The 25,754-nt window shown below is 53.3% G+C and overlaps 1 protein-coding gene across 15 annotated transcripts in view; it reads left to right on the top strand.

The window, feature by feature from the left end:
- The window catches only part of PHKB (phosphorylase kinase regulatory subunit beta), a 104,218-nt gene extending 79,842 nt beyond the window's left edge, over positions 1-24,376 (top strand). For 6 of the 15 annotated variants that reach the window (XM_036274199.1, XM_036274198.1, XM_036274190.1 and 3 more), the window contains 14 exons: positions 272-376; positions 1,628-1,710; positions 1,888-1,978; positions 4,042-4,103; positions 4,188-4,350; positions 5,302-5,383; positions 8,457-8,514; positions 10,551-10,641; positions 13,889-14,091; positions 19,135-19,269; positions 20,087-20,216; positions 21,464-21,571; positions 23,009-23,149; positions 23,684-24,370. In XM_036274199.1, the coding sequence (XP_036130092.1) occupies positions 272-376; positions 1,628-1,710; positions 1,888-1,978; positions 4,042-4,103; positions 4,188-4,350; positions 5,302-5,383; positions 8,457-8,514; positions 10,551-10,641; positions 13,889-14,091; positions 19,135-19,269; positions 20,087-20,216; positions 21,464-21,571; positions 23,009-23,149; positions 23,684-23,824 (1,593 nt within the window). In that variant the 3' untranslated portion in view covers positions 23,825-24,370. Of the gene's footprint in view, positions 1-271; positions 377-1,627; positions 1,711-1,887; positions 1,979-4,041; positions 4,104-4,187; positions 4,351-5,301; positions 5,384-8,456; positions 8,515-9,579; positions 9,671-10,550; positions 10,642-13,888; positions 14,092-19,134; positions 19,270-20,086; positions 20,217-21,463; positions 21,572-23,008; positions 23,150-23,683 lie in introns of those variants that run through there. The other 9 variants (XM_036274195.1, XM_036274202.1, XM_036274203.1 and 6 more) reach the window with 5 other exon arrangements.
- Positions 24,377-25,754: the final 1,378 nt, after the last annotated feature.

Here is a 25,754-nt window from a genome sequence, read left to right as displayed (position 1 = left end):
ACTTGCTCTGTCATTACGAAGGGTCATAAGACACCTGGCCCCGACGGCATTGCTCAGAGGCTGTCCCACCGGGGGCGGGGCACTCGTGGGGGGCACTGTTTATTGGCACGCAGGCTCAGTCAAGGGGCTTCAGAATTTCTTAGCACTGTCTGTTTTCACAAGACGCTGTATTTGCTTGTCCAGCATTGGACAGCAGCTGTCATTTCCCTTGGCTTCTGTGGCCGCCCCTCCCCTCTGGCGGGTCCGTGTTCACTCTGGTTTCCCCGCACAGATCTACCGCATTCTGGGGAAGACTGTGGTCTGCTACCCCATCATCTTCGACCTGAGCGACTTCTACATGTCCCAGGACGTCCTGCTGCTGATCGACGACATAAAGGTGCACCTCACAGAGACGGGCTCACCTCCCCCTGTGTCCTCACGCCGGGGCTCCCGGGCTCTGCCCTGGGGCGCAGTGTGAAGTGGGAGGGAGGCGATGGCTGCAGGGCCGCGGGGAGACGGGGTCACTTCACCGTGTGTCCTCACGTCGGGGCTCCCGGGCTCTGCCCTGGGGCGCAGTGTGAAGTGGGAGGGAGGCGATGGCCGGTGGGCCGCAGTGTGAAGTGGGAGGGAGGCGATGGCCAGTGGGCTGCGGGGAGATGGGGCTCCCTTCACCGTGTGTCCTCACGCCGGGGCTCCCGGGCTCTGCCCTGGGGCGCAGTGTGAAGTGGGAGGGAGGCGATGGCCGGTGGGCCGCGGGGCAGACGGGGTCGCTTGTGGTCTAGATGAGAGAAGGGTGTTTTATACCAAGTTGTCTGGCTTTGCTTCGAAACTATGTACCCGCAACACCGATGGATTCTCTCCTTTTGAACAAAAGCTGAGTTTGCAGAATAATTTTATTTATGGAGAATGTCAAGGAAAACCTCCCTAACTCATGACACCCAGCAGTTAAACCTCCCCACTCCCTCGCCCACCGTCACCGTGGGGAAGCTCAGCGGACCAGAGCGTGGCGCCTGCAGCCGGCCTCACTGGTAGAACTGGGGCCCACCCTCGACCAGCCGTATGGCCTGGGGCAGGTTACTTAACCCCTCTGTGTGTCCCTGTTTTCCCATCGTTCTGTTGGACGAGGACGTGTTGTGAGGACTAGATGCGTTAAGGTGCGGGAAGCGCTCGGAACAGGCCTGGCGCGGTGCGGGCAGGCCCGTCTGACCACGAGGACAGTCGGAGCCGAGGTGGAGAAGGCCTGGCTTCTGGAGGCCTGTGCAGGTTCCGCCCGACCTCTTCCACCTCCTGCGATACGCGCTCGCAGTGCAGTGGGAACTGGTCCGGGGGATCGCCGGGCTGGCTCTCCTGCCTGGGCCGTTCTTGAGCGGCGTGTGTGAGCCACAGACAGAGCTCCCTCGCGTCTCCCCGCGGAGCTTACCCTAAGGAACAGAGTTGAAAGTAAAAGGTCTTTCTGCCTCAACTTGTCCACACGCTGCTTGTATGCTGGTTGTACGAGAACACGTCTACCCCGAGCAGTCCCCATGCTCCCGGGAGGGACTGCGAGTGACCCGCTGGGTCCGGGTCCCGTTGGCCCTGTGCCATGATGGCTGAGCACCGGTCAGCGTGGACACCAGGTCATGCACCCCGCCTCGCTCTCGTCCCACAGAACGCTCTGCAATTCATCAAGCAGTACTGGAAAATGCACGGGCGCCCCCTCTTCCTCGTCCTCATCCGGGAGGACAACATCAGGTCAGTGGACGGGAGACGTGAGGTGCCCGCGTCCCGCCGCCATCAGCGCGGGGCCTGCTGTCTGTCCCGCCCGGGCGGGCAGGGCGCTTTGCGTCTGTAAAGGGCTCTTGGTATTAGACGGTGAGTTTCTCGTTCAGTTGTTAATGTGCACGTTCTGTCCATCCGTTTGTACCTCAGAGGTAGCCGGTTCAACCCCATCCTGGACATGCTGGCAGCTTTCAAGAAAGGAGTGGTCGGAGGGGTCAAAGTGCACGTCGACCGTCTGCAGGTAGCCTTCTCCCCTGCGCGTGCGTCTGCTGTCGGGACGCTTCATCCGTCAGGAAGCAGCTGTTTCCTTTTTTTTTTTTAATACTCACCCAAGGGTATTTCTCCAGTGCTTATCTCAGACAGAGGGGGAGGGAGCAAGAAAGAAATATCAATGTGAGAGAGAGACACTGACCGGTTGCCTCCCGCACAACCCCAACCAGGGCCGGGGATCAAACCCACAACCGAGGTACGTGCCCTTGACCAGGAATCAAACCTGCAACCCTTTGGTCCTCGGGCTGACGCTCTGACCGCTGAGCCAAACTGGCCAGGGCGAGAAACAGCTCTGTTTCCTGATTCGTGTTCCAGTGAAGGTTCTGACTGAGGCTTGATTCCCGTTCCTGTGTCTCCCTGGTCCTTCAGTCTGACGCCTGGTCCTTCAGTCTGACGCCTGGTCCTTCAGTCTGACGCCTGGGCCAGTGCAGTGACTCCCCAGGGAGAGCTTCGGCCTCCAAAGCTCCTCTCTGGCCTCAGTCCTGCATGTGAGGGGGCTGGGCCGGAGGGCTGACGTGGCTTTGACAGCCGTGGGCTTGTGGGCATGGCTGCGTCTCGGAGAACGGAAGCTCTGCCCACTAAGCAACCCCTCCCCACCACCCAGCCTTTGTCTTCTCTTCGAGACAGAAAATGGAAGTGGCCTCCCTACATTTCCTCTGGATTTTAGTTCGCGCTCTCCAAGATTTCCCTAGCCGGTCCCTGCTCACGGGACTCATTCTAGTCGGGGAGCCTAACGGGGAGCAAAGCCAGTGGGGTTGCGGCATGATGGGGGCGTGGTCTCAGGTGGACATTCGGGTGGAAAGGACCCGGCAGGATGCACCGGAGTGTCACAGAGCAGGAGGCCTTGAATATCACATTGCATTTGACACATACATGACTGTTTGTTTGATTACCACCAAAACTAAGGTCAATGCCTAGCAAATTGATTATAATGCTTTTTATCTGACTAATTCAGGAACCTTTGCAACCAACTGAATTTTTTAAATTAAAAGCTCTAGAGACTGTTCATGGAATTTAGTATTTGCCTGTTAACTCCAATCAGACATTTACTTTATGGGCTAAATTAGTACATAAGGGTGGGTGGGCCAGTAAAATAGAAAATAGAAATCAAAATAATGTTCTTAGTTTTCAGTATCAGTTATCAGCTTTGAGAATTCAGTATTGACTCTTCCCTTTCTTTATACCCACATTACAGTCCATTATCACATCGCTTTTCTTCTTAGATCATATCCAGAGTCAGACTGCTTCCCGTTCTCCGGAGCACTGACATTGTGGTCCGAGCGGAACTCATCTGTCCCCTGGGTTTTGACAGCCATGTCCCAGCTTCCTCTTGGCCCTGGGGCACTTCCCCTCCCCCCGCTCTGCCTGGTCAGAAGGTGGAGCAGAGTCTGCCCCACGGCCTGAGCCTCCAGGACCCCCTCTCACACACCGAGTGGACCGGTCCTTCGATGGTCCGTGCTGTCCATGCAGGGTCTGGACCTAGCGATTTACATGCTCTTTTCCCAAAACAATTGCAGCATTTCGTGTTTTCATCTCAAAATATTTTTAACATTTTAGCCTGGCCGGTGTGGCTCAGTGGTTCAGCGTCGACCATGCACCCGGAGGTTGCCAATTCGATTCCCGGTCAGGGCACATGCCCAGGTTGTGGGCCCGATCCCCAGTGGGGGGCGTGTAGGAGGCAGCCAGTCCATGTTTCTGTCTCTCTCTCTAAAATCAATAAACATATTTAATATATATATATTTAACATTTTAATGGGTCACGAATTTTATGTCAGCCTAAAAATAACCGCAGTTCTAAGACCAGCGAGGAAGTGCTGTTCCTCCGTGCAGGCTCGGGACGGCTCGCGTGCTGCTGTGTGGGGTCTGCGGGGTGTGCAGACCTCTCTGATGTGAGAGCGCCCACTTAGAAACAGGAGAGTTGTGTAGTTCTGAGGCAGAGTTTTTGGAGTATTACCGTGCTCACAGTGAAGTATGTGCGCAGATCATAGGGCTGGGCTGGGTGAATCCAAGACTCGAGCCCTGGTCCCCTTCCAGACGCTGATATCCGGCGCGGTGGTGGAACAGCTGGACTTCCTGCGCATCAGCGACACGGAGCAGTAAGTCCCTTCGGGCTGTTCTCCTGCTTCTTGCGGTCACACCGGAAGTACGGGCAATCTGAAGCTTTTCCTCCTGGTCTCTAGGCTTCCAGAATTTAAGAGTTTTGAGGAACTGGAGCTTCCCAAACATTCAAAAGTCAAACGACAGAGCAGCGCCTCCAACAGTCCTGAGCTGGAGCAGCAGCCAGATGTCACCGTGGCCGAATGGAAGAACAGACCCACCCAGGACGTCCTGCGGAAACTGCAAGTGAGGAGCAGCCACTGCAGGGTGGCCGAGGGGGGCGGAGGGGCCCACGGGGCCCAGGGCAGGCCGTGCTTCTGATTGGCTCTCGGAGAGGGCGCCGTACACGGCGGATGGCCTGTCTGCCCGGGGCGGGTTCTCTGGTCGGAGTGAGCACGGGTGGCTCACAGATGCTCACGCAGCGGGGGTGAGTGGGTCTTGCGGGCACAAGTGTTGCGGGGGCCGCCACAGAAGGCGCGTCATGGCACTGGCTCCAGGACCTCCAGCCGCGTCTTCCTGTGGCAGCCGGCCCTGCCTCCTGCCCCAGCCCTTCGCCTCTGCAGTCCCTGTGGCCACAGCCATACGAATGTCATGTAGCAGCCTCGACTCCTGTCCCTGCAGTGGCGAGGTGGAGAGCAGTGCTCACCAGAGAGACGCAGCTCTGGTGGCAGGGCTGTGCCCACCGCCCCCGCGCCGCCGTGGGGTGCGGGTGTGTTGGCTGAGTGTGCGCCCTGCAGCCAGCCCGTCTCTGTTACCGACCAGTATTACCGACGGATCCACATGAGCTTGAATCCGACACACCAGACCTAAAGCGCACAGTGCCCATCCCTGCCCCTACCCATCGCGCAGCTCCAAGGCCGCGCGGTCTCCCGTTACCAGTACGTCCAGGCAGGAAGCAGTGGTTAAGGGTGGGCAGGTCTCCGCGTGGCAGAAGCATGAACGCTCATGGAGAACTTATTTTCTGTCTGTTGCTTCTCTTGTTTCCTGGGCAATTTGATTATTAAGTCCTAGTAGCCAGGAAGCCAGCTGGTCTACCATCCGTCTCCCCGATATCTAAGGTGAATAGTTGTACCACCTCATGCTTAGTGGTAGGGCCGTGACATGTTCTCTTTGCTCAGTGCCTGGCAGAGTCCCCTCTGCCTCGGGTGGCTGTGCGGTCATTCACCCTGTCTGCCACTCCCGCGATCTGTGTTGCAGGACTGCAGCTGTCTGGCAAGCCAGGTCATCCTGCTGGGCGTCCTGCTCAAGAGGGAAGGCCCCAACTTCATCACGAAGGAAGGTAAGCGCGTGTCTGAGAACACGCCAGACAGAGGGCCTGCTCCGCTGTCAGACATCCGCCAGACACACGTGACGAATGTCCACAGCATCACAGGTTTTATTCTTGAAATCTTCTCAGACACTTTGAGTGGGAAAGGCTCAGGATAACGCCCAGGGCGGAGTAGACCGTGTATGTGCGAGCACTCGGTCACTCAGTGACGGGAGGGCGTTTCTCTGACCGTTCAGACGGAATTCTGCCTGAGACTCGTTTTTTTTTATCCTCACTCAAGGACATTTTTCCATTTTTTGTTCAGATGGGGGGGTGGGGGGAGAGAAACATCAACATAAAAGGGACACATCGAGTGGCTGCCACCCGCACGACCAACCAGGGCTGGGGACAAACTGCAACCGGGGTACATGCCCTTAGTGGGAACCCAACCCAGCTCTCTGGACCGCAGGCCGATGTGCTAACTGCTGAGCCAGACTGGCCAGGGCCTGCCCGAGACTCTTAACCACAGTTGTTCACAGACAGTTTCTGTTTCCAGTATCACTTTCTGGATGTTTTCAAGAACAGAACTGAATTGTTATCCTATAAAAACAAGCTAGCGGCCACATGGTCCGCAGCAGCCATTTGGGCTGGAACGTGGCACCAAGATTGTTCACGGAAGTAAATCACTTCGGGTGGTGCCCATGGCCACTCTGCGTCACTGGAGCCCAGTGTCCCTGATCCGTGTGCACTCAGCTCTGCCCGGTGCCTTCCCTGCATTTCCTCGTACAGGGTCACATGGAGCCCAGTGTCCCTGACCCGTGTGCACTCAGCTCTGCCCGGTGCCTTCCCTGCATTTCCTCGTACAGGGTCACATGGAGCCCAGTGTCCCTGACCCGTGTGCACTCAGCTCTGCCCGGTGCCTTCCCTGCATTTCCTCGTACAGGGTCACATGGAGCCCAGTGTCCCTGACCCGTGTGCACTCAGCTCTGCCCGGTGCCTTCCCTGCATTTCCTCGTACAGGGTCACATGGAGCCCAGTGTCCCTGACCCGTGTGCACTCAGCTCTGCCCGGTGCCTTCCCTGCATTTCCTCGTACAGGGTCACATGGAGCCCAGTGTCCCTGACCCGTGTGCACTCAGCTCTGCCCGGTGCCTTCCCTGCATTTCCTCGTACAGGGTCACATGGAGCCCAGTCCAGTGCTTCGGGTCCAGCTCATCGGGAGTCCCCTGTCCGTGGGGCGTGCTGACTTTGTTAGAGCTGGAAGTCGAGTCAGTGTTTAAACATCAGTGTAATTAATAAGACTTATAGTTTTGGTAGTGAACTAAACATAATTCCTTATTCAAGTAAGGTCTACTTAGTTTTTACATTATTGTAGCTAAGAGATAACCTTGAATATTATGCGTGTGAATGGAATCATCTTAATTTTCTTAACTAATTAAAGGCAAAAGAACTAAGCAAATTTGAAACAGAATTCCTCATTTCTATTTAGTCTTGAAACTGTAAGTATAAGCAGAATCCCAGTTATATTGAGGACATTCATCGAAATTTATCCTTTAAAACAATAGAATTTTAAAAAGGCAAACATTTTATTAGGAACCTGGATTCTAGAATGGTTATTTTAGTAGTGCTTTAAAATAAAACAATACTTTGCCCTGGCCAGTTTGGCTCAGTGGTTAGAGTATCGGCCCACAGACCAGAGAGTCTTGGGTTCGATTCCAGTCAAGGGCACGTACCTCAGTTGTGGTTCAGTCCCCAGCTTGGTTGGGTCGTGCAGGAGGCAACCAGTCGATGTGTCCCTCTCATGTCGATGTTTCTCTCTCTCTCTCCCTCCTCTTCCCCCTCCCTCCCTCCATCTCTGTCTGAAAATAAAGGAAAAATATCCTTGGGTGAGGATTTAAAATAATAGTAATAGTAAAATAAAATAAAACAATATTTTTATAAAATAGTTTATCATGAAAATGCTGAGGGAATAATTTTTAAACCATTTTTGTAAACGGGAGTAATTCTTATCTTTCACTTAGATATTTGAAAGAGTTAAATGTTTTAAATCTGTAAAACCTTATGATATATTGGAAATCACACGCACGTAGAGAATCTACATGTGATTTTATCCAATTTGTTCTAAAACTATAGAAATAAGTTCAGGGTAAAATGAAGATCTCACCCCTGACCCCAGGTCTCTTGGTGCTCTGCCCCGTCAGGGGGTTAGCTTACGGGGTTAGCTTACGGGGTTAGCTTACGGACAGGGCAGACCTGAGGCCCCACCTGAGAACTGGCCAGGGCGCGGCCTCTGGGCAGTAGCTGTGTCTGCGCGCCCGCGCCCCTGCTCTCCGCGCCCCTGCTCTCCGCGCGCCCCCGCCCCTGCTCTCCGCGCCCCTGCTCTCCACGCGCCCCCGCGCCTGCTCTCCGCGCGCCTGCTCTCCGCGCGCCTGCTCTCCGCGCGCCCCACCCCTGCTCTCCACGCTGTCCAACGATGGAGTGAGGCTCATCTGTATCCGCAGTCCGCAGCAGGCGCTCCACTGGCTGTAGCTGTTTCTTATTTTCTGCAGTGAATCAAAATAACTTACTCTTACTTGTTAAAAACTTAGATCGCATATTAACTAAGAAAATAAATTTTGAGCCCTGGCCTGTTTGGCTCAGCAGTTCGTGTCGGCCCACGGACCAAGGAGTCACGGGTTCAATTCCAGTCAAGGGCACTACCTCAGCTGCAGTGTGTCCCCGGCCCTGGTTGGGGTCATGCAGGAGGCAGCCAGTTGATGTGTCTCTCTCACATAGATGTTTCTCTTTCTCTCTCTCTCCTTCCCACTCTCTGAAATAGATGGAGAAATGTCCTCGGGTGAGGATGAAAAAATAAATAAATAAATAAATTTTGAGAAAGTACTCCCTAAAATTATATGCTTAAACTAGTAACAAGGGTAGGTACAGATACACTATTTATTTGGGTTACATATTTAAATATTGCAGGCAGTTCAGAACATTAATGAGTATGGATGTACCAACTCTAGTGGAACAAAGTGGAAATTCAAGAGTGATTTTTTTTAAAGGAGAATGAATGTTAAGCATTTCATGAAAACCTCTTTCCAACAAAGGCTCTCTTCTCCGACTAGGTACCGTTTCCGATCACATCGAGAGAGTCTATAGAAAAGCTGGCAGCAGAAAGCTTTGGTTTGTATCAGTGTCCTTGTCATTGTGTTCATTCCTTGTGCTAGTCGGTAGCCGGAAGATAACGGGCCGACCTCAGAGGTGGTGTTTGTCCTGGCTGCACACTGCAGCTCCGAGGACGCAGCTCTGTGATGCCTGCATTCCAGGGCACCGGGGCTCTGACAGTTTAAATGCCCGGCGAGAAAGACCTCCGTCAGGCACAGGCCTGCGATTGCTCGCGGGAGGCACCTGAGTGGCCTGGCCCTCCTGTCCCAGCAGGAGCGCGAGGCTCTGCTCTGAGCTCAGGGCCCCGCCCTGCTGTCGTGGAAGTCACCGAGGGCCGTGGCTCCCTCCCCACGAGCACAGGAGGGCACCGGGAAGGCAGGTCTCTCCCCACTTAGCTGACTGGCTCCCGGGCCGGTAGCTGCTTCGTGAGAAATGACCAGTGTTCTGCAGGGGTGGTCTCTTCCCAGGGGTTGCAGCAAAAGTTGGGTAAGTTAAATAAAACGGTTTCAGTTCACTGTGGGTAATATGCCTGAATGCACGGCTCTCTGCACTTTGAAGCAATTCTAACAGTCTTACTAGCAGAATCTAACATTTTGAAAGTAAGAGTATATGTGTATTTTTAGGTGACCCATTATTTTCTAAGTTTGGAAAAAAAAAAGTCTCAAGAAATGTAAGATACTCCCTTAACCTGAGTGAGCCTCAGGTGTCTATTCCCTAAAATAAGAATATTGATGAAACAGTCTGTTAGCAGTATTCCAACTCTGATTATACTGAACATACCACTCCAACCCAGAAGAGGTCATGTGATGAGCCCGTGGTTAGGGCTCAGTGTCTCACGGTAAATTCTCAGCACAGGAAGGCGTGCAAGCTACTCGGTGTTGCCCTCTAGCTGGTGAAGGTCAGACGTGGTCGGTGTCTTCCGCTGGCTAAGCAAACCTGTTTTTGCTTCATGTGTCACACTTGCATTTTAGATCAGTCATTGACCAGCAAACATTGACAGTGCTATTATGTTTAAAAGAGCAAACTCCCGGAAGTTTTATTTACTGTATTTTCCCTTCTATGGCTCCGCACTGACACACCCAGGTTGGCGGTTCGCTACGGGGCTGCATTTACCCAGAAATTTTCCTCCTCCATAGCCCCGCACATTACCACCTTACTGGTTCACGGGAAGCAGGTAACACGCGCAGCGTGCGCCAGGTGCGGCTTGACGTGTGGGCTTTCTTGCATCTGAGGGTTAAACACCTTTGGTCTCCGGTACAGGGGCCCGAGCTTTCTAAGAGTGGGAAGTGTCTGTTCACTAACTCTGTCTGTTATTGACTGAATTTTTACTCTTCCATCTGCTTTGAGATGAAGGATTGTGAATGCTTTTTATAGGTCACCTTTCAGAGTATCTTAAAATACAAGAAAACAGTTTTAAACCTACATTTAAATTTTTTTTCATCTAAAAGTTCCACATGAATTTTCACTTTTTTGGGGGGGTGGGGAGTCTTATGTTTTGCATGTGCTATGCTTTAAAAAAATCTGTTCTCCTTATAGTCTAAGACTTTTTCAGGAATGTAAAAATAGCAGTGTGAATTCCTTCCTCCAACATTCTGGCTTTATCGAGAGGAAAATGCTGGTATTTCATTGTAGCACTTCCTAAAGCTGAGGACTGAGCTCTGTAACCCAGGGGTTTGGTTATCGGGGCATCGGAAGCCATGACTTAGAGCGGTTATAGGAACCGAGGACAAGCCAGCTTTGGTCACGATTGCTTAACGCCACTGAGCTCCCCTCTGCCCCGCCCCATCAAAGGCACAGCGAGGCCCCTTCCTTCCGTATCACTGATAGTGGCACAGGGATGCTGTGGCCGAGGTTTGGCCCCTCCTGGTCCTGCAGGTCGGTCCTGCATCTGGGAAATGTCAGCTGTTAGGTCCAGTGTCTTGGGCTCAGCGTTCCCTCCAAATTATTATGTGAAGACCTAATTGTGCCTGTTACTAAGTTCTCCCTCCCTGGGCCCCCTTCACTCGTCATCTGCTAGATTTTGAACCTCTGGCCTGCTCTCTTCTTGCCCCCAGGTCGGTTGTACGCCACGCAGCAAGCCTCTTAAATAAAGTAGTGGACAGCCTGGCCCCCTCCATTACTAACGTTTTAGTGCAGGGCAAACAGGTAAGTGCCCGGTCTTCAGACTCCTACTCGGTCGCAACCACAAAAGCTCCCGGATAGGACCCTTGGCGTTTAAGTCTGACACCCTCCGTGGCGTCGGGCCCCATAACCACACCACCAGTGACTCAGGCATATCTACAAAAGGATCTTCCCCAAGCAAAGCCTCGTCTTAGAGATGCAGTCACTGAACAGACAGACCAGCCCTTTCTCCTGCTGCAGCGCAGAGCTGTTATTTCAGTCCCTGGGTCAACTCGAGATTAAGGAAGGTACTGACCCAGAAAATGGAATGCCTGCTGAAGCCCTCCGGCCAGGCTCAGGGGAGGGGCGGACAGGTGCGGAGCAGACGCCTGTCCCTTCTCCTTCACAGGAGACTTTCTCCCCCCTCAGGGTGCATTGTCTCCCCAATCTTTAACTCTCTGGACCACTTCTCCCCTTCCACACGGGTCAGCTCTTGTCAGCTGCTCCTCACAGCCACATCTGGGTCCTCCTGGTAGGCCCGTGACCCTTCTCACAAGCTGCCCTGGATCCCAGTTCCTTTGAAGGATGTCTGTCACCAGAGGGTTGGCTGTGAGCCCCGGAGGTCAGGGCCCAGGTCCTGTCCGGCACTGTCCAGTGTGCCTGGCCTGGGCTCTGGCCCGAGGGGGCACTGGCGGACGTGGGCTGGATTGAGCCTGTGCATGTGCTCATGCCGAATGGGACGCGGCTGCTCGGTTTGTCTGTGAGCTCTGATCACCTGGCTGATTCATTTGGTTGGAATGCAAACCTGTGTGCTTTCTTCCTCTTCTTTGGGAGTATGTGTGCTTTGTTGTGATTTCCTGAAAGTTCACCCAGGGATGCACCGAGCTTTAGAGTTATGAAGGATGTTACTCTCTTTAATGAAATCAACCCATTGTTCCTGCTCCAGGGCTCTCGGCTCATTATGGTTGAAGCTATTTCATCCTGATGGCCAGCTTTCGAAATGTTACCAGTTATTTATTGTATCCTATAATAATAACAAGGAAACATTCCTGTAGCCCAGCTAGGTGGCTCAGTTGGTTGAGCGTTATCCCATACACCAAAAAAGTTGTGGGTTCGATCCCCAGTCAGGGTGCGTACAGGAGGCAACCAATCGATGTTTCTCTCTCACATCAATTTCTCTCTCTCTCTCCCTTCTTCTCAAATGAGTTTTTAAAAAAATGATGGTAGTAATAAGAAAATGCCTAAAAATAAGTTACACCACTTTTCACATGTTATTTTTTCTGTCTTCTTCAAATTAGTAAGAGGTAGAATGTCCATCCCCATTAGTCAGATCAGCAGTCCAGGGTACAGGGAGTAACTCATGCACCCCCCACCCCCCATGCGGTCCTTGTCTCCAGCAGAGTCCTGTGCCGGCGCCCTGCTCCGCGCCGCTTCTGAAAGGAAGTAACCAGGCTCTGGAAGCTGTTTTCCCTGGGTCAGGACCCTGCACCACACCTGAGAATACAGTTAGTTCCACTACAGCTGAGCACATGAGGTTTCCAGATCTTTGGGGCCACTGCCACCTGACACCTGGGGAGAGGGCAGCTTAGAGGGGCCATGTCCACTCTGTGCAATGTCCGTAGGTGCTTGTGGGCAGTGTCCAGTCTGTGCACCGTCCTTAGGTGCTTATGGGCCGTGTCCACTCTGCACCGTCCGTAGGTGCTTGTGGGCCATGTCCACTCTGTGCACGTCCGTAAGTGCTTGTGGGCCTTGTCCATTCTGTGCACTGTCTAGAAGTGACCTGCAGCCTGTGATCTGTGACCCTGCTCCCCACATCCTGGAAGCCCCAGAGCCTGTCCTGAGGCTGTGGCTGGACCACAGCCCATCAGACCAGCACATCTCCCAGGGGAACAGTCCAGTACACAGCACATTCACTGGCTTCGTCTTCCTTCCTCACAGTAAGGAAACTAGAATGGGGCATCCAAAGTCTGCATTCGCTCGTTTCTGAGAACTGAAGTGATATTTCTGCACAGTACTCTCTGGTCACTTCGAGCTCTCTGGAATGAGATGAGGTTCAGCTGTTGCTTCTGGGGGCACCTGTTCTGTTTTCTTCTTCACTCACTGATATCTTAAGAAACGTAATCACACTCGGCCCTGGCTAGTCTGGCTCAGCAGCTAGAGCATGGGCCCGTGGACCAGAGTCTTGGGTTCAATTTCAGGTCAGTGACACATGTCTGGGTTGCAGGTTTGATCCTCGGCCCCGGTCAGGATTGTGCGGGAGGCAACCAATCAGTGTGTCTCTTTCACATCAATGTCTGTCTGTCTCTCTCTGTCTCCCTTCCTCTCCCTCCCTTCCACCCTTCGTCTCTATCTAAAACTCAATGGGAAAATATCCTTAGGTGAGGATTAACAAAAAAATAACCGTAATCACACTTGATTACTGGTCGGCTCCACTCTCGATGTAATGAACCAGAAGTCCTTGATTTCCAGCCATCACAAAATTGGGGCAAAAAGCCCCATACTCTGCTCTTTCCCCCATCCCTTTGGACACGAGAGCCCTAAGCTGTACTCCGCCTCTCTGAGCCCTGTACAAAGGGGGGGGGGGAGGGAATGAGGAAGGGGGCCTGCAGACCCTTCTGGGGGCACACACCAAGGACAGAGCAGAGCAACCAGAGATTCTTCTTGCCACTTTCTGCTTTGAGTTTTCATTGTCAGCCCCTCTGTGCGTTCCGGTCTCCCTGCTTCGTGGGCGGCCTCATTGACTCCCCTCTGCAGGTGAGAGCTGCCAAGTATTTTAGAATTCACCAGGCACCTAGCACTCTGCCAGAGCTGGGCGACCTCATACTTAACCTTGAACAGGCTGCAGTGTTGTTAAAGAGCAAAAAGTTCCATCCAAGAAACTAAAAAAGAAGCGAAAGACGTCCTCTCAAATGTTAAGTTGTGTGGACTGTGCAGTAAAGTAAAACTATTTGATGTGTTCTGGTTTCTCTGGGGACTTTCCAGTGCTAAAGTCATTCAGAATTGTTTTATCTTAATAGTTATTTATATTCCTTCCCTGCTTTTAGCCACTCACTTCCACTCCCCGAGCTGGGACCCTCACGTGCCCTTAGATTCCAGGCCAGGCTGTGAACCGTCACGAACCCCAGTGGGAATCACGCTTTCAAAGCCATTTTAATAAAAAGTAGGAGCAGTTATTCTACCTAATTCCCTAGCTCACGTAGAGTCATTTCAGCCTGTCAGTCATCCCAAGCCCTGAATATTTTTCTCTCTTAGTAGCTAGAAGATTTTTACAGTAAAACCCTACCACTCACAGGTAACTCTGGGTGCCTTCGGGCACGAGGAGGAGGTGATAGCGAACCCTCTGTCCCCGAGAGTGATCAAGAACATCATCTACTACAAGTGTAACACCCATGACGAGCGGGAGGCGGTCATCCAGCAGGAGCTGGTCATCCACATCGGCTGGGTCATCTCCAACAGCCCCGAGCTGTTCAGTGGCATGCTGAAGATACGCGTGGGGTGAGTCCAGCTTCGCATCTGGGGACAGTGGGTGGTTGTGCTCCAACAGACTGGGCCTCCGCGGCGCTGCCCAGACCAGGTGGGCGTCAGAGGGGCGGTTGCCCTGAGTCAGAGGCGGCTTCTGGCCCGTGAGGACATAAACACCGGTGCCTGAGAGGGTCTCCTGTGGATTTAACTCCCACGTGTCTTCTCTGGTGAATCCGATTCCAGGGATCGAAACAGCTGTGAAAAAACAAAACAAAACGAAAACACTAAGCACAATTGTTATAAAAATTCCTGTCGATAAAATGGATAAGCCTTCAGAGAAGAGATCTGGGACAGCGGGGGGGGCAGGAGGACACACTCGGAGAAGCACTGGGCCCCTGAAAGACACTGTGTCCGTCCTCTACCCCGGCCTCTGCCGCTGACCGCCAGCTCGAGCCCCTTCCCCTTCCCCTTCCCCGGTCGTCCGGCCAGGGCACTGGCTCAGCGACTGCCGGGCGCCCGGCGAGCGAGCCCAGCCTCAGCGCGGCGGTCTCGGCCGGCAGCGACTCCATCTGCCGTCGCACCGACGTGTGCCCCGGCTTGTATGCGGAGAGAGCAGCTCCAGGCAGCTGCCCGGGGCGGTGTCCTCCGGCTCCTGCTGCTGGCGCGTCCCCACCACCCGGCGTGGCCCCAGTGCCCCAGCTGCTGCGCACGGGCCGCGCGGGACGCCGTGCAGCCGGGGAGCAGGCGAGGCTCTGCCCTGAGGTCCTCGGCGGCCGGACACCCTGCGGGTCGGAGAGGAGGGAGGGGGCGGGGCTCCTGCCTCTGCCGCCCGTTGAGATGAGATGGGGCGGTGGGCCTGCACCCAGCCACCCCCAGGACACGCCGTTCGCCTGGTGAGCGGGTCCCTCCGTGTGTCCGTCCGCACCAGGCGCGGTCCCTTCCCGGAGCCCTCGCGTCTCCCATTGGGCGGCTCAGTGATGTCCTCGCAGCCCTCCCGTCTCCCATTGGGCGGCTCAGTGCCGTGCTCGCAGCCCTCGCGTCTCCCATTGGGCGGCTCAGTGATGTCCTCGCAGCCCTCGCGTCTCCCATTGGGCAGCTCAGTGATGTCCTCGCAGCCCTCGCGTCTCCCATTGGGCAGCTCAGTGATGTCCTCGCAGCCCTCGCGTCTCCCATTGGGCAGCTCAGTGATGTCCTCGCAGCCCTCCCGTCTCCCATTGGGCGGCTCAGTGAGGTGCTCGCAGCCCTCGCGTCTCCCGTTGGGGGGCTCAGTGACGTGCTCGCAGCCCTCGCGTCTCCCATTGGGCGGCTCAGTGATGTCATCGCAGCCCTCGCGTCTCCCATTGGGCAGCTCAGTGAGGTGCTCGCAGCCCTCGCGTCTCCCATTGGGCGGCTTAGTGACGTGCTCGCAGCTCTCATCCCCTATTGGGCGGCTCAGTGAGGTGCTCGCAGCCCTCGCGTCTCCCATTGGGCGGCTTAGTGACGTGCTCTCAGCTCTCATCCCCTATTGGGGGGCTCAGTGACGTGCTCGCAGGCATGCATCCAATGAGTAGCAAACTGGGCAAATACGTCCTAGCATCTTGAAGTAGCTTCTGAATGGTTATTAAAGATGGTTTCTTGGTATGAATCGGTGCATTCTTTACGGCATTTTATTTTTCAGAAGGGCAGCTGTTGTGGTTTACGCTTCGCTGCATGTTGGAAGGAAAAGTGCTGCTGCACACAGTGTGCTCACTAACCTCACAGCGAGGGAGGGCTCAGGAGGATGAGCTCGGCCCGGACTGTGCGGGCCTCAGGCCTGGGCGTCCCCTCCCCACGCTGTCCGCAGGGCTGAGAAGTCCTTGTCCTCCAGTCCAACCTGGGTCCGCAGGGAGGTTCATCTGGTCAGTCACGTGCATCCGCCCTTCCCATTCGACTATCGGTGGAGCAGAGCCCTGGTTCCTTAGACAGGCTGGATTTATAAGGGCCTGGTCCAAGGACGCCCTTCATGCTTTCGACCTTCCGCATTCGTTTTTCTCCCCCACTTTGCATTAAGTGCTTTTCCATCGGAGCTGTCAAATCAGAAATGAGGGCAAGAGGTCAAACTTTCCCCTGCAAAGGAACCAGTGCCCTCTTGTATTGATTTTAACAATGGATCACAGCCTTTGATTCTCCTGTTCATCAGGGATTTAAGTCTCTGACTGCTATATAGTAGTTTCTGTCCAAGGCTATTTTGCTGATTTTATTTTGGTCTTTTGAAGACTTCCATGTCAAAAAGATTAGTTTGATATTTTTAAATAAAGAAATGTATTTCAGTAATCTAACAGGTGAGCTATCTTCATTGTGCTGCAGGGAGTGAGAACAGGCCCCCCCCCCCCCCCCAAGGTAATGGTGGAGCAGGGTTTTCTGATCTGCTGGCGTTGCTGAGAGCCTGTGGACAGGAGGGAGAAGCCGGAAGGAAATGTTTAGATCCAACTCTCTTTGTTTGTGGTGCTGAAGATTTTAAAAGGTAAATTCAGTAGACGATGTTTGGTTCTAATGACTCAAATTCTTGCAAGACTTGAAAAAGAATTTGAAAAATAAAAACGTTTCTTATTTTAGAAGAGGACCTCTCCTGATGTTAGTGGGGTGGCATTTACTTAAGTAGCACCAGACTTGAAGGAAAAATTGGATTACCTCCTTCCAACCTGAGTCTAAAAAGTCAAATAAAAGGAGTTTGCAGTCCCATGAGGACACATCACTGTGGTTCTGAAAACCAGTCTTGGCAGAAAGAAGGACTTGAATCTTTGGACCATTTCCACGCCAAATGTTCATCTCTGTACCTGCAGTAGCCTTATGGGTTGGCTTTCAAAAGGGTGTGAAGAGAAAGATAATGGCATACCTGGGTGTAGTAACTCAGCCAGTTTTTTATTATTTTTTAAAATTTTTACTAAATCCTCCCCCAAGGGTTTTTCCATGTATCTTCAATAGAGTGGGGGGAGGGGGGAAAACATCATGTAAGACACATTAATTGGTTGCCTCCCACACGACCCTGACCAGGGCCAGGGACCAAACTGTAACCAAGGTATATGCCCTTGACCAGAATTGAACCCGCAACTCTTTGGTCTGTGGGCCGATGCTTTAACCGCTGAGCCAAGCCAGCCAGGGCATAACTCAGCCACCTTAAATCACCTAACTGGACAGCTCTCCCTGTGGGCTTGCTCCACCGCCCCCACTGTGGGCACAAAGCTGCCTGGGTGAAGAAAACCTGACGCTCAGCTGCACTCCGTGAGTCAGCGTCTGCCAGCGGAGCGAGGGGTGAAGCCCAGGGCTCCGCCGTGGGAAACTCATTCCCGGCTCCTCCGAGTGGAGTGTGGAGCCCTGGTTCCCTGAGGCACAGTACCATTTCCCGCTTCCCTTGGTTTGCAACGCTGCTTTATCTGAGTTTTCCCTCAGAATATGGTAAATGAACGAGCGCAGATGAAACTGTAACCGTACTTATTAAAAGCTTCTCAGATTAAAAAATAAAATTACTTGCACATAAAATAATGAAATATTTTAGGTATTTCCAGGCATAAAACTGTACCACCTTGGAAAATGCCAAGCACACAAATTGTACTCTATAAATGCTTGCCTAAATAATTATATTAAAGCTATATCTGTAATAAAAATTATTTTATGAACAGCATTTAATTATCTATTAAAGAATAGATTCTTTGCCCTGGCTGGTGTGGTTCAATTGGTTGGGCATAATCCAGGGCACTGGAAGGGGGCTGGTTCGATTCCTGGCCAGGGCACATTTCTGGGTTGAGGGCTTGATCCCCAGTTGAGGTACATACAGGAGGTAGCTGATTGATGTTCTGCTCTCTCTTTCTCTCTCTCCCTCTCTAAGAAATCAGTAAATATACATACTTAGCATATATATACACACATTATATATATATATATATATAATTTTAATACAAAAAATATATATACTTTTTAAATCCTCACCCAAGGATATGTTTCCATTGATTTTTAGATAGAGTGGAAGGGAGGGAGGGAGGTAAAGAGAGAAACATTGATATGAGAGAGACACATCAGTTGGTTGCCTCACGCACGACCCTGGCTGGGGCTGGGGATCAAACCTGTAACCCAGGTACATGCCCTTGACTAGGAATCGAACCCTTGACCCTTCAGTCTGCAGGCTGAGGCTCTAACTGCTGAGCCAAACCAGTCAGGGCAGTAAAAATATTTTTTAATAAAGAATAGATTCTGGCCCTGGCCGGTTTGGCTCAGCAGTTAGAGCGTCGACCTGCGGTCCTGAGAGACCCGGGTTTGGTTCCCGCTAAGGGCATGTACCTCGGTTGCAGTTTGTCCCTGGCCCTGGTCGGTTGTGCGGGTGGCAGCCACTCGATGTGTTCCTTTCACGTCGATGTTTCTCTCTCTCTCTCTGTTCCTCTCTCTCCCTCCCACTCTATCTGAACAAAAAATGGGAAAGTGTCCTCGGGTGAGGATAAAAAAAAAAAAAAAAAATAGATTCTTTAAGTATAGGTACAATGAACAGCATTTAAATACCTATATTTAAATACCTATAAAGAAGATTCTTCTGAAAACTGTTGGTTAAAGAATATTCTCTAATACACTAATTGAGTTATGACTGTGTCCCTATGCTTCATAGGTAGGTGCTGCTCCTATGTCCCCTCTAATCACAGAGGAATGACTGCAAAGTAAAGGAAGTGGGTGACAATTCTGTCTTTCCTGGGAGAGGAACAGTTATGTAACAACATGTATCGCTTTGATCCTGTTGCTCTCCGCCGGTATCCTGCGTGAAGAAGTAGCCGTGTGACAGCTGTTGGCGTAGTGTCCTGTCGCGCCCAGGGGTGGAGTCTCATTTGGCAGGATCCTGAGATCTAAGCCTGTTTTCACGACTGCTGCCCGACCACGTCTGCAAGAGCAGGCCTCGGGTCCAAGAGTCTGATCCTGTCCCGTTATCTTGATGGAAGTCAGTCTCTCATCGGGTCCAGGAAGTTCCCACGGCCTTTTCTTCATCCTCTTTGGATGGCTCGGTGCACTGACTGACGTGAGAAGGCCGAGGTGACTTTATTCCGAAGGTTATCGATTCTCCTTGCCTGTCTGTTTCAGCTGGATCATCCACGCCATGGAGTACGAGCTGCAGATCCGTGGAGGCGACCAGCCAGCCGCAGACTTGTATCAGATGTCACCCAGTGCGGTCAAGCAGCTTCTGATGGACATCCTCCAGCCCCAGCAGAATGGAAGGTGGGGAGGCCCCTCTGGGCTTACAGGAACTCGTGTTTGATACATGCATGAAACAAGGTATCGAGAAGAAGTAAAATGCCGCGGAGTAGCAGATGGACAGCGCAGAGATACTCATTAAAATACCAGTTTTCAGTTGTCATTTTGTATCGATTTGAATTTTATACACTTGTCAGGTGTAGTTTATAAACACTTCTTAATTTTTATTATTCCGTGCAGAATGTAACACTGCACACATACTACTTTAGTCAGTTCCATTTCTGAATCTTCGCAGCACTTGCCACCTCCTCCTAACATTTTGGCTAAAGGTGTGGTTTGGTCATGTTATTAAAAGTAGGTTGCCCGTTACTCCGTCTCCCTCAATAGATGGTAAACCTCTTCAGGGCTAAACCTTTTCATAGACCTAATGTGCTTAAGTTAGAATGAGAGCAAAGCAAATACTTGTGGATGGCACTGAATAGAACTGAAGAACTTGTTTATAACAGAAAAAGCTGTAGTGTAATTATTCAAGCTGCTCCTACATTTTCAAATGGAGCTGCTTTGAGTATTAAGGTCATTTCATCGCTGGTGAGATTTTCAACCTTGTAACTTGGTAGCGAATAACATTTTGCCTGTTAAATTTTTTAAATCGAGGGATTATCTCCTTTCCTGCTCGCTCTGTTTTCTTTATCAAATATTTAGTAATGTCTGTAACACAGGCTAGAACATGCACCCTTGCTGGGTTCTGCTCTCTCCACTCACCCCACTGGACAGTCAGTCCATACTGCAGGCCTGGTTCCCACCAGGACAAGCTGTGTTTGCACTTCTCTGTGGTCTGCAGATGTTGGCTGAACAGGCGTCAGATCAACGGGTCCCTGAACAGGACGCCCGCGGGGTTCTACGACCGGGTGTGGCAGATTCTGGAGCGCACGCCCAAGGGCATCGTGGTAGCGGGGAAGCACCTGCCGCAGGTAGGGGCCTGGGGACGCCGCAGGGACCCGAGGAGCAGGGCACGCTTTCCCCTCTGCACTGCAAGCACCGTTCTGCTCAGCCCGTGTTCTGAGAGCCTCCCGGAAGCATCTGAAACCGGATAATGCAAAAGTGATGCTGATAAATACAGCTTGTAAGCAGATATCCACTTGGTAAAGCCAAGCTTCTGTCTAGAGGGACACTGCAGCTGAAAAATAAAAGTAACTCAGATCGGGGAAAAAATACTTCTAGTCCAACCAGTTAGACTTATTTCAGTATTTCCCCCCTTCCGGTATCTAGACACCCCTCCTTCAGATACTCTTAGAAAACGGAGCGTTACCTACCTGCCGTGGCATTGCAGATAGAATACAGCAGATGAGGCATTGTTACACCAGGCAGGGCAACTCTGCCGTCCTCTGACTGAAAGGGGCATTCCTGTGGGTCCCCAGGGGTAGGGAGTAGACACACCCTGTCCTGAGGCCGTGATGAAGTCCACCATCGGTCAGTGAGTACGACCCCCAGCTCTGCGCCCTGCTGGCCGTTCTGGAGGCTCCATCTGCCCCACCACACGCCTGGCAGCCAGGGCCCCCTCCGTCCCTGCCCACGGGCCTGGCAGCCAGGGCCCCCCTCCGTCCCTGCCCACGGGCCTGGCAGCCAGGGCCCCCCTCCGTCCCTGCCCACGGGCCTGGCAGCCAGGGCCCCCCTCCATCCCTGCCCACGGTCCTGGCAGCCAGGGCCCCCCTCCGTCCCTGCCCACATTTAGTCTATGTTCTGCTTCAGTTTGCCTCGTGAGATGTGGACAGAAGACTGCGGTACTCTAGCTTTAGAGGAAAGGTGGAGGGTCCAGCGTCCGGGTGTGCTGTGCGCTGTGTGCTTGCCTCCCTGCGCACAGCGCTGCCTGGCCTGCGCGTGCGTGTTCACGCTGCCGGCTCAGAAAGGACCCGCCACAGAGACGCTGTGAACCCGACAGCGATGGCTTTCCCGGGCTGGCAGCGTGACTGTGCTCGAGGTGTCGTCTCCCTTTCTGACTGTTCCTTCTGTGTGTCTCAGTGATGTTCTAACCTAGTCCCTTTCCCCTGAAAACACTCACTTGCTGACGCCGACCACTAAACGCAGGAGGGGCGCCCGTCAGTCGCTGGTCACAACGTGGCGTGGGAAGGCCAGCCCTGGGGCCGGGAGGCCCTGAGGCTCGCGGGGCTGACGCGGGGCCTTGATGAGCAGCGCGATGCTGGGTTCTCGTCTCTTCCAGCAGCCCACCCTGTCCGACATGACCATGTACGAGATGAACTTCTCTCTGCTGGTTGAAGACATGCTGGGGAACATCGACCAGCCCAAGTACAGGCAGATCATCGTGGAGGTTGGTGTCCCGACGTGTGGACGGGGTGCTCCTGGCCGCTCCCGGGAACCAGGGTCAGAGCGGCTGCGGGAGACCAGACATTCCCGCCTCACCGACCCAGGTCCCCCCACTTGGGCCGGAGGAGGACGGCCCCCCTGACCCAAGTCAAGTCGCATGAGCCTTGTAGAAGGTTTCAGTGGTTCAGAGCCTGGGGCAGGGAAAGGTGGGGCTGTTCGAGGGGTGAGCGCCTCCTCCTGCTGGTCGCCTTTCGACAGCTGGTGCCCAGCTTCGGGGACTACTGTGCACAGAGGGCTTCTTCTGTTTTGTTTTTTTCTTTATTGATTTGAGAGAGAGAGGAAGGGAGAGGCAGAGAGAGATGGAAACATCAATGAGAGAGAATATCAACTCCCCCCCCCCCCCCACTGAGGATCGGGCCGGAACCTGGGCACGTGCCCTGACCAGGAATTGAACTGGCGACCTCTTGGTGCAGGGTCGACGCTCAACCACTGAGCCACACTGGCCGGGCATAGAGGGGCTTCTTGCTGACCAAAAGGAGGCCATTCCCTTTGCAGACTTTGTTTTCCCCAGGCTCAAGCCCTCCCCCGAGGCCCCCCACCCCGCGAGCCCTGGGTTTTTCGGGAAGTGTTCCCTGTGGTTCTTTAGGTTCCGTTTTGGAGGCGTTGTCAGGAGATGCCCACACTGGGGACTACGAAGTCTTTTCCATGTCCCGTGTACAAAGTAGGAGCCATGCCCATCAGAAAGTCTTTACCAAGCACGACCTTTGTGTGTAGCCGCTTGTCATCCAAGGTGAACATTACTCCTTAGGGTAGATGCTGGGATAGACAAACTATAGCATGATGCGTTAAACTAAGAGCCAGGCCAGATCGGACCCATGTCACAAGGAGGGCAGAGGTAAGAGCATTCGTGTCAACATGACAAGCCCCGAGAAACTGCTGTGGGGTCACAGATTTATACTCACCGAGGGAGCTGGGCTCCAAGTCAGAGATCGTGAGCCTCAATGCAGCTTCCCGCCTCCCGCCTCTCCTGGCTGCTGCCCCCCACGCCCCGGGGCAGCCTCTGCCCCCCAAGCTGCTGGTGGGGTCCTGCCAGCAGGAGTAATGCCCAGGCGAGGAGGGTGCTGGCGCTGCGGGTGAAGGGGGCACTGGACCCCAGACGGGTCGGGAACCTCCCTTTTTCTAAGCCCCGAGCATTTGATTCCAAAGCACATTTCTGCACAGCCGCAGGGTTACCCACGAGGGAGAAACGTGCCGTCCCCCGTCCGAACCCAGGCGCTGACTTGCAGGGTCAGGAGGGTTCCAGCCAGACGACCCTGAGCCCGTCCTCATGCCGGGCACGCTGGGACGACAGGCCCGTCCGTCAGCGGAGGCGGGGCTGGGACGTCCAGACGGCGCCCCCTGCAAAGTCCTGCTCACTGGCTCCGACGTCCGTCTCTTCCAGCTGCTGATGGTGGTGTCCGTCGTCCTGGAGAGAAACCCCGAGCTCGAGTTCCAAGACAAAGTGGATCTGGACCAGCTGGTGAGAGAAGCATTTCAGGAATTTCAAAAAGACGAGAGTCGACTAAAGGACGCCGAGAAACAAGTAAGTAGAGAAGATAGCTTGTTGCCGATTTTTCGTAGTCTCAAGTCTTCGAAATGTCCCTGAGCTCTTGTGGTTTAACCGACAGAACAAAATGGAGGACTCGAGGAGTTAATTTCACTTTTTAGTTCATTACGAGTCAATTCAGCCATAAAGATCCGACTGAAAAGACATCTAGGAAGAGAGGCATCCCCCTGACAGGGCTGCGGTTAGTGTGTCTGGCAGAGAGGAGGCCTGATTCCCGGGGCTGCAGAATTCGCCTGGGGAGGGCATGCGGGCGGCTCCCCGGGTGCCCTGTGCTGTCCCTGCAGGCTCTGCGCCCTGTCCCTGTCCCTGTCCCTGTGAGGAGGCCCCTCAGGAAGCAGGCTCGGCAGAGAGGAGACTAGGGACGATGTCCGTCTTTGTCTTGTCCCCCGGGCAGATGCCCGGGACAACGAGAGCAAGCTCAGGAAGCTCCCCTTGTCCGGGAGGGACTCTGTGAACTGACCTTCCTAGTTGACACTGCTCTGACCTGTCCGCGCTTCACCGTCTCCCTAGGAGGACGACATGACCTCCTTCTACAACACGCCCCCGCTGGGACGGAGGGGGACCTGCAGCTACCTGATGAAGGTGGTGATGGATTCGCTGCTGGCCGGAGAGGTCAAGCCCAGCAGCGACGACCCGTGCCTGGTCAGCTAGTGCGAGGGGGGCCTGGACACGCGCCTGCTAGGGGTAGGTGGAGTGTGGTGTGGAGCTGGATGGAGGCCACCCAGAGCGCACGTCCTGCGGGGGCGGCTGCCCCCTGTGGCAGTCATGGCCTCCCGCCTGCCGTAGCCAGTCGAACTAGGAAATGCTTTGAATCAGGTGAAAGACTTTCTCCTATGACGCCGACTGCAGTCATCCGACTGAAGGTAGACAGCGTCCGCGAATGAAGAGTTCACCACTGCTTGTTGCGTGATCACGTAGCTCATCAGAATCAACCGCTGCTTCCCACTTCCTGCCAGTGCAGTGACTTCGCCACGTGTGGGGCCCACTGGGCGGCACAGCTTGGGGGGCCCCTCACGCTGGAGCCGCTCAGCCAGCGCGGAAGCAGACCGGCCTGCGGCGGCCGCCCTCCCCGAGACGCGTTGCTGGCGGGGGTTCAGTGCACAGCGCTCCGCTCCTGTGTGCCCTGTGCACGCCCTGGGGTTGCATCGTCCCGACTGCAGGGTGGGACTAAAACGAATAAATCTGATCAAACGTTTACGATGCTTGCATTATAAATCTGGTAACACCTGCTCAAAAATTTTCTTTGAGTTCTTACTAAAAAGAGGTTAACCTAGTTTGTATTAGTAAAAACAAAATTGAATGTTACTAAATTTCATTTCTGAATTAATGGATATATCTAGATGCATTCTTTGTTCTCATGTTCACAACATTGAGTTTATTACTCCTGAATATTTTTATTTTATTGGTCTAGAGATGGAAAGGAAGAGAGTCTGTGGTACCGGTCATTACACTTTTGGCTACAAAATTTTCTTAAGCAAACTTCAATAAGCACAAAAAGTAGATTAAACATTTAAAATAGGTTTTTATTGATTTTTTTTTTTTTTAGGGAGAGAGAGATAGAAACATTGATGTAAGAGAGAAACATTGATCAGCTGCCTCCTGCACGCCCCCCACTGGAGATCGAGCCCACAACCCGGGCATGTGCCCTGACCAGGAATCGGACCAGGACCTCCCAGCCTGTTGGGTGACGCTCAACCGCTGAGCCATGCCAGCCGGGCTGAACACTTAACTGTCTGAATTTATTCTTTACTGACTGTTCAGGCAGCCCAGGAGTTTGGCCCCGAGGAGAGATTCTTCGGATCAGCCTTACCAGGGAGTTCCACCTCAGAAGTCAGACTTGTCGCATTAAAAATGCAGCCTATTGCCCTGGCCGGTTTGGGTCAGCGGTTAGAGCGTTGGCCTGCGGTCCAGAGAGACCCGGGTTCGGTTCCCGCTAAGGGCACGTACCTCAGTTGCAGTTTGTCCCGGCCCTGGTTGGGTCGTGAGGGTGGCAGCCACTCAATGTGTCCCTTTCACGTCGATGTTTCTCTCTCTCTTCCTCTCTCTCCCTCCCACTCTATCTGAACAACAACAACAACAACAACAAATAGAAAAATGTCCTCGAGTGAGGGAAAAAAAAATGCAGCCTATTGAAGTCTTGAAAAGCTCTAAGAGCCAAAGGGCAGGTGGCTTCAGTGACCATCAAGCCGGTACCGAGTGCGTGGATGCGCGTGCACGTGCCTCCGAGGTGCGTGCCGAGCCCGGCCCGGGGGACCGAGGGCGCTGGCTGGCGAACCTGAGCAGCACAGTAACGTCCGACTAGACCGAGCATCTGAAGGGGAGGGACGCGGCAGAGAAGAGAATCTCTCAACTTGATGTACTCAGAGCGGGATGAAGCTATAAACAGATCATGATGAAGCCAGTTTGTGAAACACGCAGAAAAAAACTGAAACGTGAAGCCCATGGAGAGGGAGTTGAGGCCGACACTTCATGGGCTGGGAACTGGAGAGAGAAAAACATGAAATATTTAAAGTTCGCTGAAATCTGGAGGAAAGTGCACTGTGTTACTTTTTTTTTTTTTTATCCTCACTCGAGGACATTT

This window comes from Molossus molossus, unplaced genomic scaffold (genome assembly GCF_014108415.1).
Source record: "Molossus molossus isolate mMolMol1 unplaced genomic scaffold, mMolMol1.p scaffold_m16_p_21, whole genome shotgun sequence".
NCBI classification, from domain to species: Eukaryota; Metazoa; Chordata; class Mammalia; order Chiroptera; family Molossidae; genus Molossus; species Molossus molossus.
Note: the sequence above shows the minus strand (reverse complement) of the source record. Positions and strands in the feature narration are given on the sequence as shown.